The 14511-nt window shown below is 43.2% G+C and overlaps 1 protein-coding gene across 1 annotated transcript; it reads right to left on the bottom strand.

Annotated features, from left to right (window-relative positions):
- Positions 1-6882: 6882 nt before the first annotated feature.
- LOC142186709 (uncharacterized) lies at positions 6883-13864 on the bottom strand. Its single transcript, XM_075261338.1, has 4 exons — positions 13843-13864; positions 7804-7974; positions 7016-7684; positions 6883-6981 (listed from the first exon to the last, which is right to left on the bottom strand). Exons 2-4 carry the CDS (start codon positions 7939-7941, stop codon positions 6883-6885), a joined length of 906 nt encoding a protein of 301 aa, XP_075117439.1. The 5' UTR covers positions 7942-7974; positions 13843-13864.
- Between the last annotated feature and the right edge of the window lie 647 nt (positions 13865-14511).

Raw genomic sequence — 14511 nt, 5'->3', positions numbered from 1 at the left:
ATAGCGATCGGGAAAAGTCTGGTCTCTGCTATACATATTGTTAAAAGAAAGGGGCCCGGCACTATGTGATGTCTGTACATGTCTATTATGGGGCCATTGTGGAGCATATTACACTGTTTGGGGGCCACTGTGGCGCATATTATACTGTGTGGGGGTCACTGTGCAGCATATTATAGTGTGTGTGGGCCACTGTGCAGCATATTATACTGTGTGTGTGCCACTGTGTAGCATATTATAGTGTGTGGGGCTAATGTGGAGCATATTATACTGTACGGGGACACTGTGGAGCAGATTATACTGTGTGGATGCTACTGTGGAGCACATTGTACTGTGTCGGGGCTACTGTGGAGCAGATTATACTATGTGGATGTTACTGTGGAGCATATTATACTGTGTGGATGCTACTGTGGAGCATATTGTGCTGTGTGGATGTTACTGTGGAGCATATTATACTGTGTGGATGCTACTGTGGAGCAAATTATACAGTGTTGATGCTACTGTGGAGCATATTATACTGTGTGGCTACTACTGTGGAGCATATTATACTGTGTGGGGCCACTGTGGAGCATATTATATTGTGTGGGTGCTACTGTGGCACATATACTGTACGTGGGCCACTGTGGAGCATATTACACTGTGTGAGGCCACTGTGTAGCATATTATACTGTGTGGGGGCTACTGTGGAGCATATTATACTGTGTGGGGGCCACTATGGAGCATATTATACTGTGTGGGGCCACTGTGGAGCATATTATATTGTGTGGGTGCTACTGTGGCACATATACTGTACGTGGGCCACTGTGGAGCATATTACACTGTGTGAGGCCACTGTGTAGCATATTATACTGTGTGGGGGCTACTGTGGAGCATATTATACTGTGTGGGGGCCACTATGGAGCATATTGTACTGTGAGGGTTCTACTGGGGAGCAGATTATACTGTGTGGATGTTACTGTGGAGCATATATTGTGTGTGAGGCCACTGTGTAGCATACTATACTGTGTGGGGGCCACTATGGAACATATTACACTGTGTGAGGCCACTCTGGAGCATATTATACTGTGTGGGGGGCCACTGTGGAGCATATTACACTGTGTGAGGCCACTGTGTAGCATACTATACTGTGTGTGGGCCACTGTGGAGCATATTATACTGTGTGGGGGCCACTGTGGAGCATATATTGTGTGTGGGCCACTGTGTAGCATACTATAGTGTGTAGGGGCCACTGTGAAGTATATATTGTATAGGGCCCCTTCATTATTTACATAACACACACCTTCTATTTCTATAGCAGACATGTGATACAGTGTTTATCCGAAAATAACACAGAGTCTCATATAATTTTTTTTCTCTAAAGAAAGGGCTGCGGCTTATTTTCGGGGTAGGTCTTATTTTTCAGACACTGGAGCAAATCAGAATGGGTGAGTACTATAAAGTGGTTAGTGTTAAGAGGTGTAACCCTCACATATATTCACAATTGATGGTGCGGGGTCACTGCATTTTAGACAAAGTTACTGAGACTTTCTCTAAACACTCTGTTTGGCAGTGGCCCGGTGCTCTCTCTCTGTCTCCTCTCCCTTCCGCTAAGAGGATGGCAGGTGAGCAGAAAGCCATTGTTATTGCCTGTAGCCACCCTGTCTCAGTACAGCTGATCTGCAAGGGTCCTGGTGGTGGGCCCCTATACCCAATTCCACTGGTGTACTCTAGACCTCCCAGTCCAAGACTGCCTGTGAGTGTACATAGGTGCTGAGGCCGGGAGATCTGGAGTTGGCCATATGTGGTGACACTAAATAAGCCCTGTGGTTACCAGTAATGGAGTAATGTTGCATTGAGAAGATGAGAAAGATGTTCAGAACTAAGATTTCCATTCACAATAACGATATGTTAATAAAGAGACAACACAAGTAGCAAGTGAAGCAACAAGAGAGACTTTATTACTTTCTCCTGTTCATACAGCACATAGGGATATAATGTCTAAGACATTCAAAGCAGAAGAAGATTCTACAGGCAAGTTCTTAAGGCAGAAGGCAGGAGATCACTCAGCGTACAAGGCCACCATTCTTGTTTAGTAATAAGCTCCGTAGGGATACCAGAATTTATAACCTGAATCACATGCACATGGGTAAAATGAAAATTCATTTCCTTGTGTAGAGGACTGAGACTGGGAAGTTGACTGAGGAACTTGGGGAACTACCTGAGGTGACACCTGTTGAGGAACAACCAGAGTAACTACCTGAGGTACAGCTTGTGGAGAAACAGCCTGGTAAGCTAGTTGAGATACCAGTTGTGGAGGAGCTTGGGGAGCTGTCTGAAGTACCGCCTGTGGAGGAACAGCCTGGAGACCTGGTTGAGATACCAGTTGTGGAGGAGCTTGGGGAGCTGTCTGAAGTACCGCCTGTGGAGGAACAGCCTGGAGACCTGGTTGAGATACCAGTTGTGGAGGAGCTTGGGGAGCTGTCTGAAGTACCGCCTGTGGAGGAACAGCCTGGAGACCTGGTTGAGATACCAGTTGTGGAGGAGCTTGGGGAGCTGTCTGAAGTACCGCCTGTGGAGGAACAGCCTGGAGACCTGGTTGAGATACCAGTTGTGGAGGAGCTTGGGGAGCTGTCTGAAGTACCGCCTGTGGAGGAACAGCCTGGAGACCTGGTTGAGATACCAGTTGTGGAGGAGCTTGGGGAGCTGTCTGAAGTACCGCCTGTGGAGGAACAACCTGGACAGCTGTTTGAGATACAACTTGTGAGGGAACTTGGGGAGCTGGCTGAGGTATCACCTGTAAAATAACAGCCTGGGCAGCTGGTTGAGGAAGTTGGGTAGCTGGCTGAAGTACCACCTGTGAAGGACCAGCCTGGGCAGCTGGTTGAGGTGCCACTTGTGGAGGAACTTGGGGAGCTGGCTGAGGTACCACCTGTGAAGAAACAGCCTGGGGAAGGGTCTGAGGTGTAGAATATGTATCAACAGCCTGGGGACCTTGCTGAGATACCACTTGTGAAAGAACAGCTTGGGGAGATGCTTGACTTACAACTTGTGGAGGTAGAACCTGGGGTGAAGGCTGAGATACCTGAGATTGTGGAGAAACAGCCTGAGTGGCTACCTGAGGAACCATTAGGGCAGGTGATTGCAAGGCTAACCATGAGCATGCCTGGCCTAATATAAGTGGTGTTTGAACTACTGGTGGCAGTGGTACTGCTTGCTGAGCTGGTGCTGGTTGTTGAGCAGGTGTTTGCTGAGCTGGTGCTGGTTGTTGAGCAGGTGTTTGCTGAGCTGGTGCTGGTTGTTGAGCAGGTGCTTGCTGAGCTGGTGCTGGTTGTTGAGCAGGTGCTTGCTGAACTGGAGCTGGTTGTTGCGCAGGAGTTTGCTGGACTGGAGCCAGTTGTTGAGCAGGTGTTTGCTGAGCTGGTGCTGGTTGTTGAGCAGGTGTTTGCTGAACTGGAGCTTGTTGTTGCGCAGGAGTTTGCTGGACTGGAGCCAGTTGTTGAGCAGGTGTTTGCTGAGCTGGTGCTGGTTGTTGAGCGGGTGTTTGCTGAGCTGGTGCTGGTTGTTGCGCAGGAGTTTGCTGGACTGGAGCCAGTTGTTGAGTAGGTGTTTGCTGGACTGGAGCCAGTTGTTGAGCAGGTGTTTGCTGGACTGGAGCCAGTTGTTGAGCAGGTGTTTGCTGGACTGGAGCTTGTTGTTGAGCAGGTGTTTGCTGAACTGGAGCTGGTTGTGGAGCTGATGTTTGCTGAACTGGGATCAATACCTGAACTTGGTTCTGAGGTATGGCTTGTACCACTTGATAACTTTGAACTGGTTGCTGAGGTGCCATCTGTGTTCCCACTTGGATTTGGTACTGGTACTGGGGCAATTGAACTGACACAGTTTGACCTGGGGCAGGGACTTGATTAAGAATTTGAGGTGAAGCCTGGGTTGGCACCTGAGATGGGATTTGCTGCACTGGTGCTTGAGCTGGAACTTGACCCTGAGCCGGTGCTTGGACTGGTGTTGGAACAGCAATTACTTGTCCTGGAACTGGAACTGGGACTGAAACTTGCTGAGCCGGAGCCAGTTGTTGAGCAGGTGTTTGCTGAACTGGAGCTTGTTGTTGAGCAGGTGTTTGCTGAACTGGAGCTTGTTGTTGAGCAGGTGTTTGCTGAGCTGGTGCTGGTTGTTGAGCAGGTGTTTGCTGAACTGGAGATTGTTGTTGAGCAGGTGTTTGCTGAACTGGAGCCAGTTGTTGAGTGGGTGTTTGCTGAACTGGAGCTTGTTGTTGAGCAGGTGTTTGCTGAACTGGAGCTTGTTGTTGCGCAGGTGTTTGCTGAACTGGAGCCAGTTGTTGAGCAGGTGTTTGCTGAACTGGAGCTTGTTGAGCAGGTGTTTGCTGGACTGGAGCTTGTTGTTGAGCAGGTGTTTGCTGAACTGGAGCTTGTTGTTGAGCAGGTGTTTGCTGAACTGGAGCTTGTTGAGCAGGTGTTTGCTGGACTGGAGCTTGTTGTTGAGCAGGTGTTTGCTGAACTGGAGCTGGTTGTGGAGCTGATGTTTGCTGAACTGGGATCAATACCTGAACTTGGTTCTGAGGTATGGCTTGCACCACTTGATAACTTTGAACTGGTTGCTGAGGTGCCATCTGTGTTCCCACTTGGATTTGGTAGTGGCACTGGGGTAATTGAACTGACACAGTTTGACCTGGGGCAGGGACTTGATTAAGAATTTGAGGTGAAGCCTGGGTTGGCACCTGAGATGGGATTTGCTGCACTGGTGCTTGAGCTGGAACTTGACCCTGAGCCGGTGCTTGGACTTGTGCTGGAACAGCAATTACTTGTCCTGGAACTTGGACTGAAAATTGCTGAGCCGGAGCCAGTTGTTGAGCAGGTGTTTGCTGAACTGGTGCTAATTGTTGAAGAGGTGCTTGCTGAACTGGAGCTTGTTGTTGAGCAGGTGTTTGCTGAACTGGAGCTTGTTGTTGAGCAGGTGTTTGCTGAACTGGAGCTTGTTGTTGAGCAGGTGTTTGCTGAACTGGAGCTTGTTGTTGAACAGGTGTTTGCTGAACTGGAGCTTGTTGTTGAGCAGGTGTTTGTTGAACTAGAGCTTGTTGTGGAGCTGGATTTTGCTGAACTGGAGCTTGTTGTTGAGCAGGTGTTTGCTGAGTTGGAGCTTGTTGTGGAGCTGGATTTTGCTGAGCTGGAGCTTGTTGTTGAGCAGGTGTTTGCTGAACTGGAGCTTGTTGTTGAGCGGGTGTTTGCTGAACTGGAGCTTGTTGTTGAGCGGATGTTTGCTGAACTGGAGCTGGTTGTTGCGCAGGTGTTTGCTGAACTGGAGTTTGTTGAGCAGGTGTTTGCTGGACTGGAGCTTGTTGTTGAGCGGATGTTTGCTGAACTGGGATCAATACCTGAACTTGGTTCTGAGGTATGGCTTGAACCACTTGATAACTTTGAACTGGTTGCTGAGGTGCCATCTGTGTTCCCACTTGGACTTGGTAGTAGTACTGGGGTAATTGAACTGACACAGTTTGACCTGGGGCAGGGACTTGATTAAGAATTTGAGGTGAAGCCTGGGTTGGCACCTGAGATGGGATTTGCTGCACTGGTGCTTGAGCTGGAACTTGACCCTGAGCCGGTGCTTGGACTGGTGTTGGAACAGCAATTACTTGTCCTGGAACTGGAACTGGGACTGAAACTTGCTGAGCCGGAGCCAGTTGTTGAGCAGGTGTTTGCTGAACTGGAGCTTGTTGTTGAGCAGGTGTTTGCTGGACTGGAGCCAGTTGTTGAGTGGTTGTTTGCTGAACTGGAGCTTGTTGAGCAGGTGTTTGCTGAACTGGAGCTGGTTGTGGAGCTGATGTTTGCTGAACTGGGATCAATACCTGAACTTGGTTCTGAGGTATGGCTTGTACCACTTGATAACTTTGAACTTGTTGCTGAGGTGCCATCTGTGTTCCCACTTGGATTTGGTAGTGGCACTGGGGTAATTGAACTGACACAGTTTGACCTGGGGCAGGGACTTGATTAAGAATTTGAGGTGAAGCCTGGGCTGGCACCTGAGCCGGGATTTGCTGCACTGGTGCTTGAGCTGGAACTTGATCCTGAGCCGGTGCTTGGACTGGTGCTGGAACAGCAATTACTTGTCCTGGAACTTGAACTGAAAATTGCTGAGCCGGAGCTTGTTGTTGAGCAGGTGTTTGCTGAACTGGTGCTAATTGTTGAAGAGGTGTTTGCTGAACTGGAGCTTGTTGTTGAGCAGGTGTTTGCTGAACTGGAGCTTGTTGTTGAGCAGGTGTTTGCTGAACTGGAGCTTGTTGTTGAGCGGGTGTTTGCTGAACTGGAGCTTGTTGTTGAGCAGGTGTTTGCTGAACTGGAGCTTGTTGTTGAGCAGGTGTTTGCTGAACTGGAGCTTGTTGTTGAGCAGGTGTTTGCTGAACTGGAGCTTGTTGTTGAGCAGGTGTTTGTTGAACTAGAGCTTGTTGTGGAGCTGGATTTTGCTGAACTGGAGCTTGTTGTTGAGCAGGTGTTTGCTGAGTTGGAGCTTGTTGTGGAGCTGGATTTTGCTGAGCTGGAGCTTGTTGTTGAGCAGGTGTTTGCTGAACTGGAGCTTGTTGTTGAGCAGGTGTTTGCTGAACTGGAGCTTGTTGTTGAGCAGGTGTTTGCTGAGCTGGAGCTTGTTGTTGAGCAGGTGTTTGCTGAGCTGGAGCTTGTTGTTGAGCAGGTGTTTGCTGAACTGGAGCTTGTTGTTGAGCAGGTGTTTGCTGAACTGGAGCTTGTTGTTGAGCAGGTGTTTGCTGAGCTGGAGCTTGTTGTTGAGCAGGTGTTTGCTGAACTGGAGCTTGTTGTTGAGCAGGTGTTTGCTGAACTGGAGCTTGTTGTTGAGCAGGTGTTTGCTGAACTGGAGCTTGTTGTTGAGCAGGTGTTTGTTGAACTAGAGCTTGTTGTGGAGCTGGATTTTGCTGAACTGGAGCTTGTTGTTGAGCAGGTGTTTGTTGAGTTGGAGCTTGTTGTGGAGCTGGATTTTGCTGAGCTGGAGCTGGTTGTTGAGCAGGTGTTTGCTGGACTGGAGCTTGTTGTTGAACAGGTGTTTGTTGAACTGGAGCTGGTTGTGGAGCTGATGTTTGCTGAACTGGGATCGATACCTGAACTTGGTTCTGAGGTATGGCTTGAACCACTTGATAACTTTGAACTGGTTGCTGAGGTGCCATCTGTGTTCCCACTTGGACTTGGTAGTAGTACTGGGGTAATTGAACTGACACAGTTTGACCTGGGGCAGGGACTTGATTAAGAATTTGAAGTGAAGCCTGGACTGGCACCTGAGATGGGATTTGCTGCACTGGTGCTTGAGCTGGAACTTGACCCTGAGCCGGTGCTTGGACTTGTGCTGGAACAGCAATTACTTGTTGTCCTTGAACTGGCACTTGGACTGGAACTTGCTGATCTGGCTGTGCTTGTGGTGCGAACTGTTGCACTGAGGGGATATAGACATTGGCCTGCTGATATCCCGTGGGCACTTGGTTGCTGGATTGTGGTGTTGGAGCTCCAACGGCATACTGCTGGCCTCCTTGTTGCAGAAGACATTGCTGAGGGTTTTGTTCTTTGAGCACATGCTTGTAGTAAGCCTTGGCCACGACACACACCAACGTGATATATTCTTTAAAGCTTATTTCGCCATCACGATTCCTGTCCACGGCCTTCATGACCAAGTTAATGGTTTCCGGATCTCCGGTGTTCTGCAATGAAACATGGACAACTTTATATGTACCACAAGACTGAAACCGATCACTTATCCTCCATACTGACCACCCCCATTGACCCATGTCTAAAGTCTTCACCTAAGGCCATGACTTACTTTGATGGCATCGGATAGCTCTGCCTGTATGAGCTGCTCCATTTCTGATGGTTTTAGACTTTGGCCAGGACATGGGTGCTGGCAATATTTCTCGTAGATCTTCAAAATGCTGTGGATGGCTTGCATGAGTTCAGACATGTTGATTGATGTTGTGTAAGGCTGAAGTATGTTCTGAAAAAAAAAAAAATGTATGGGCATTACTAATGCAATAAAATTTACCTCAAATATGGCAAAGCCAAGAACTGGAGGTGACACGATGACCATTCAGTCTGAACCGTGCTTAGGTCTTTTACTTTTATCATTGACATGAGAAACAAGAACTGTGAGAAGCCAAGAGAAAAGTAAGAAACAACAGACATCACATGTTATGGAGAGTCATAGAAAGGAGGGAATATGGAGACCGTAGACTAGAAGTCACCTATGAGATGGACCAGAGCGGTCACTGGAGAAGATAAGACACGCGAAGCTGCTTGTGTAGTAATGGTCCTCACATCAAGGAACGAGGAAGAACAAGGAGCAAGACGAGATAGAATCAAGCAAGACACTCTACAGAAGTATCAGGTAAGTGAAAACTCCAGGAGAGTAGTCAGAGGCAGTCAGGGCTAGAAGGAGCACGAAGAAGACCAAGAGGAGCCATAGAAGTGGAAAGAGGAGCAGAAAGAGTCCTGGATCATAAGATAAGCTAATCATAGTCAGTGATAGAAGATACTGAACACATTTATAATACGTTCTATGTATGCTACACGTTCTATGTATGCTACACGTTCTATGTATGCTACACGTTCTATGTATGCTACACGTTCTATGTATTCTACAAGTTCTATGTATTCTACACGTTCTATGTATGCTACACGTTCTATGTATTCTACCTGTTCTATGTATTCTACACGTTCTATGTATTCTACCTGTTCTATGTATTCTACCTGTTCTATGTATTCTACCTGTTCTATGTATTCTACCTGTTCTATGTATTCTACCTGTTCTATGTATTCTACACGTTCTATGTATTCTACATGTTCTATGTATGCTACACGTTCTATGTATTCTACACGTTCTATGTATTCTACAAGTTCTATGTATTCTACAAGTTCTATGTATTCTACAAGTTCTATGTATGCTACACGTTCTATGTATTCTACCTGTTCTATGTATTCTACATGTTCTATGTATTCTACCTGTTCTATGTATTCTACCTGTTCTATGTATTCTACCTGTTCTATGTATTCTACCTGTTCTATGTATTCTACATGTTCTATGTATTATACAAGTTCTATGTATTCTACCTGTTCTATGTATTCTACCTGTTCTATGTATTCTACCTGTTCTATGTATTCTACCTGTTCTATGTATTCTACCTGTTCTATGTATTCTACCTGTTCTATGTATTCTACCTGTTCTATGTATTCTACATGTTCTATGTATTCTACCTGTTCTATGTATTCTACCTGTTCTATGTATTCTACCTGTTCTATGTATTCTACCTGTTCTATGTATTCTACCTGTTCTATGTATTCTACATGTTCTATGTATTCTACCTGTTCTATGTATTCTACCTGTTCTATGTATTCTACCTGTTCTATGTATTCTACCTGTTCTATGTATTCTACCTGTTCTATGTATTCTACCTGTTCTATGTATTCTACATGTTCTATGTATTCTACCTGTTCTATGTATTCTACCTGTTCTATGTATTCTACCTGTTCTATGTATTCTACCTGTTCTATGTATTCTACCTGTTCTATGTATTCTACCTGTTCTATGTATTCTACCTGTTCTATGTATTTTACATGTTCTATGTATTCTACCTGTTCTATGTATTATACAAGTTCTATGTATTCTACCTGTTCTATGTATTCTACCTGTTCTATGTATTCTACCTGTTCTATGTATTCTACCTGTTCTATGTATTCTACCTGTTCTATGTATTCTACCTGTTCTATGTATTCTACCTGTTCTATGTATTCTACCTGTTCTATGTATTCTACCTGTTCTATGTATTTTACATGTTCTATGTATTCTACCTGTTCTATGTATTATACAAGTTCTATGTATTCTACCTGTTCTATGTATTCTACCTGTTCTATGTATTCTACCTGTTCTATGTATTCTACCTGTTCTATGTATTCTACCTGTTCTATGTATTCTACCTGTTCTATGTATTCTACCTGTTCTATGTATTCTACCTGTTCTATGTATTCTACCTGTTCTATGTATTCTACAAGTTCTATGTATTCTACCTGTTCTATGTATTCTACATGTTCTATGTATTCTACCTGTTCTATGTATTCTACCTGTTCTATGTATTCTACCTGTTCTATGTATTCTACCTGTTCTATGTATTCTACCTGTTCTATGTATTCTACACGTTCTATGTATTCTACCTGTTCTATGTATTCTACAAGTTCTATGTATTCTACCTGTTCTATGTATTCTACATGTTCTATGTATTCTACCTGTTCTATGTATTCTACCTGTTCTATGTATTCTACCTGTTCTATGTATTCTACCTGTTCTATGTATTCTACCTGTTCTATGTATTCTACATGTTCTATGTATTCTACCTGTTCTATGTATTATACAAGTTCTATGTATTCTACCTGTTCTATGTATTCTACCTGTTCTATGTATTCTACCTGTTCTATGTATTATACATGTTCTATGTATTCTACCTGTTCTATGTATTCTACATGTTCTATGTATTCTACCTGTTCTATGTATTCTACCTGTTCTATGTATTCTACCTGTTCTATGTATTCTACCTGTTCTATGTATTCTACCTGTTCTATGTATTCTACATGTTCTATGTATTCTACCTGTTCTATGTATTCTACCTGTTCTATGTATTCTACCTGTTCTATGTATTCTACCTGTTCTATGTATTCTACCTGTTCTATGTATTCTACCTGTTCTATGTATTCTACCTGTTCTATGTATTCTACCTGTTCTATGTATTTTACATGTTCTATGTATTCTACCTGTTCTATGTATTATACAAGTTCTATGTATTCTACCTGTTCTATGTATTCTACCTGTTCTATGTATTCTACCTGTTCTATGTATTCTACCTGTTCTATGTATTCTACCTGTTCTATGTATTCTACCTGTTCTATGTATTCTACCTGTTCTATGTATTCTACCTGTTCTATGTATTCTACCTGTTCTATGTATTCTACCTGTTCTATGTATTCTACAAGTTCTATGTATTCTACCTGTTCTATGTATTCTACATGTTCTATGTATTCTACCTGTTCTATGTATTCTACCTGTTCTATGTATTCTACCTGTTCTATGTATTCTACCTGTTCTATGTATTCTACCTGTTCTATGTATTCTACATGTTCTATGTATTCTACCTGTTCTATGTATTATACAAGTTCTATGTATTCTACCTGTTCTATGTATTCTACCTGTTCTATGTATTCTACCTGTTCTATGTATTATACATGTTCTATGTATTCTACCTGTTCTATGTATTCTACCTGTTCTATGTATTCTACATGTTCTATGTATTCTACCTGTTCTATGTATTCTACCTGTTCTATGTATTCTACCTGTTCTATGTATTCTACCTGTTCTATGTATTCTACCTGTTCTATGTATTCTACCTGTTCTATGTATTCTACCTGTTCTATGTATTCTACCTGTTCTATGTATTCTACCTGTTCTATGTATTCTACCTGTTCTATGTATTCTACCTGTTCTATGTATTCTACCTGTTCTATGTATTCTACCTGTTCTATGTATTCTACCTGTTCTATGTATTCTACCTGTTCTATGTATTCTACCTGTTCTATGTATTCTACCCGTTCTATGTATTCTACCCGTTCTATGTATTCTACCCGTTCTATGTATTCTACCCGTTCTATGTATTATACAAGTTCTATGTATTATACAAGTTCTATGTATTCTACCTGTTCTATGTATTCTACCTGTTCTATGTATTCTACCTGTTCTATGTATTCTACCTGTTCTATGTATTCTACCTGTTCTATGTATTCTACCTGTTCTATGTATTCTACCTGTTCTATGTATTCTACAAGTTCTATGTATTCTACCTGTTCTATGTATTCTACATGTTCTATGTATTCTACCTGTTCTATGTATTCTACCTGTTCTATGTATTCTACCTGTTCTATGTATTCTACCTGTTCTATGTATTCTACCTGTTCTATGTATTCTACATGTTCTATGTATTCTACCTGTTCTATGTATTCTACCTGTTCTATGTATTATACAAGTTCTATGTATTATACAAGTTCTATGTATTCTACCTGTTCTATGTATTCTACCTGTTCTATGTATTCTACCTGTTCTATGTATTCTACCTGTTCTATGTATTCTACCTGTTCTATGTATTCTACCTGTTCTATGTATTCTACCTGTTCTATGTATTCTACCTGTTCTATGTATTATACGTGTTCTATGTATGCTGCGTGTTCTGTGTATTCTACCTGTTCTATGTATTCTACCTGTTCTATGTATTCTACATGTTCTATGTATTATACATGTTCTATGTATGCTGCACATTCTATGTATTCTACGTGTTCTGTGTATTCTACCTGTTCTATGTATTCTACATGTTGTATGTATTCTACCTGTTCTATGTATTATATATGTTCTATGTATTCTACCTGTTCTATGTATTATACCTGTTCTATGTATTATACCTGTTCTATGTATTATACATGTTCTATGTATGCTGCACATTCTATGTATTCTACGTGTTCTATACATTCTACATATTCTGTAAGATGTACACGTTCTATGTATTCTATATGTACTACACATTCTGTATGTTCTACATGTTTTATACAAGCTACACGTTCTATGTATTCTATATATTCTACATATTCTATACATTCTACTCATTCTACATGTTCTATACATTCTACACCTTATATGTATTCTGCATGTTCTATACATTCTACACAATCTACATGTTCTATACATTCTACACAATCTACATGTTCTATACATTCTACAGATTCTGTATGATCTACACGTTCTATGTATTCTGTATGTTCTACACATTCTATACATTCTACATGTTCTATCCTTACTGCATACTCCATATCTTCTACATGTTTTCTTGGTTCTCTACATCTTGCATGTTCTACACTTTATACATTCTGCATGTTCTATACATTGCACGCTTTGACTGCGTTCGTTCGATACATTCTATATGTTCTACCTGTTCTCTATACCTTTACATCCATTCGGCCTCTCTATTACTGATACTACATGACATTGACTTGTGTAGAGTATCAGCAGGTAGTGGACATAGAATAACACATTACGTAAGACCAGGGAGACTGATAGAAGACCCCCACACACCCCCGACAAAGTAATAATAATACTACACTGAATAGAACCACAGCGAGGACATCAGGACACGAGATGGACCTGGAGATCCTGCTTACTGGTAAGCTACGAGCCAGGGAGCATATATACATGGTACGTATACAGAGCACCCCGAGACATGCACAAGTGTTCGTAGGAAAGGATTCTTTACAGTTAGGGCAGACAAAGTATGGAAAACTCTGTCCGCAGCGGTAGTAATGGGGGACACTAGGTCATTATTTCATAGCGACAGGCGCAGAGGGTTATAGGTAGTCTGACAATGATGGAGAGGTTGCCCTTGATGGACCTGGATCTTTTCTCAATGTGCATAACTAAGGGCCCCCATTTGAGTAAAGTTGCCTGAACCCATCTGTTGGTTGGACTGGAGGATTTCCTTAAGTCTAGAGATAACTCTCGACTCTTCCCCAACAGACGATGCCCATTGAGAACACAACCAGTGTCCCATAGAAAAGTTTATGGACACCTTAACAGGAAGATAAATGGAGGGAACCCTAACCATCACTGGTCAGATACTAAACCCCAGTCTGTCCCATCACCAGATTTCCAAGCCTTTTCCATAACTTACATCCTACACCCATGGAAGTCGTGCAAAGTATCTAAAGTAGCTCGTAGAGCTGAAGGAGAGGTCTAGCTAGAAGAAGTCCCCTGCGGTGGGGAGCAGTAGAGAGGTCCACTCACCTGTGTGTGTGTCTTGTAGATCGGTGGAGCAGTGAAGCATACAGTGAAGTACGCAGCACCCTACCTGTATTTATACAGCCTCTCGTAGCCTACTTCACGCAGGTGACACACTCATCTGATGATGTAACCATTAGTTATTAGTGTGCAAATGCTGATTATACCCTCAGGTGGCTCCAGAGATGACACCCGTAATCTTCTCCACACAACCGGTCCCATAAAAATCATTTTAAGCTGCGCTCGATCCTCTCTGTGCATTTCATTGCGGTCACCCTCCCTTCTGCCATGATGCTGCGTAAGGTGGATTATACAGTTATACATCGTATGGGGTCCCTCACATCAGATCTGGGCCTGGAAGTAGTCAGGGGTCACCAATAGTGAGTCTTGTGGACATAGAAGGAGCATTTCTCAACTAAGAACAATCACGTATGGTAGGCTGGTAAATCTGCTCGACTAGTCGTGTGTACTCAATACTGAGCAGACCAAGTGCAAGCTATCTCATGGTATGAGTCTCAAGAACGTCCACCTGAGCTTAGAGACACCTGGGGAGATATTCCAGCCACACATATATCTGACTGAGGTTCCTTGGGCCCAACCAATATAATGATTCCAGATGCCTACCTTCCAAAAACCCGTAGGAGATAGACCATACTATCATTCAAATGTGAGTGT

This window comes from Leptodactylus fuscus, unplaced genomic scaffold (assembly GCF_031893055.1).
Source record: "Leptodactylus fuscus isolate aLepFus1 unplaced genomic scaffold, aLepFus1.hap2 HAP2_SCAFFOLD_113, whole genome shotgun sequence".
NCBI lineage: Eukaryota > Metazoa > Chordata > Amphibia > Anura > Leptodactylidae > Leptodactylus > Leptodactylus fuscus.
Note: the sequence above shows the minus strand (reverse complement) of the source record. Positions and strands in the feature narration are given on the sequence as shown.

Bases quoted from the DNA above. Each gene is read 5' to 3' on its own strand.
- LOC142186709 (XM_075261338.1), bottom strand. From the start codon at position 7,941: ATGTCTGAACTCATGCAAGCCATCCACAGCATTTTGAAGATCTACGAG. The intron at 7,685-7,803 runs GTAAGTCATGGC...GTTTCATTGCAG, and splicing joins AGCTATCCGATGCCATCAAA to AACACCGGAGATCCGGAAAC. The intron at 6,982-7,015 runs GTCCAGCAAACA...AACCAGCTCCAG, and splicing joins CTGTTCAACAACAAGCTCCA to CTCAGCAAAATCCAGCTCCA.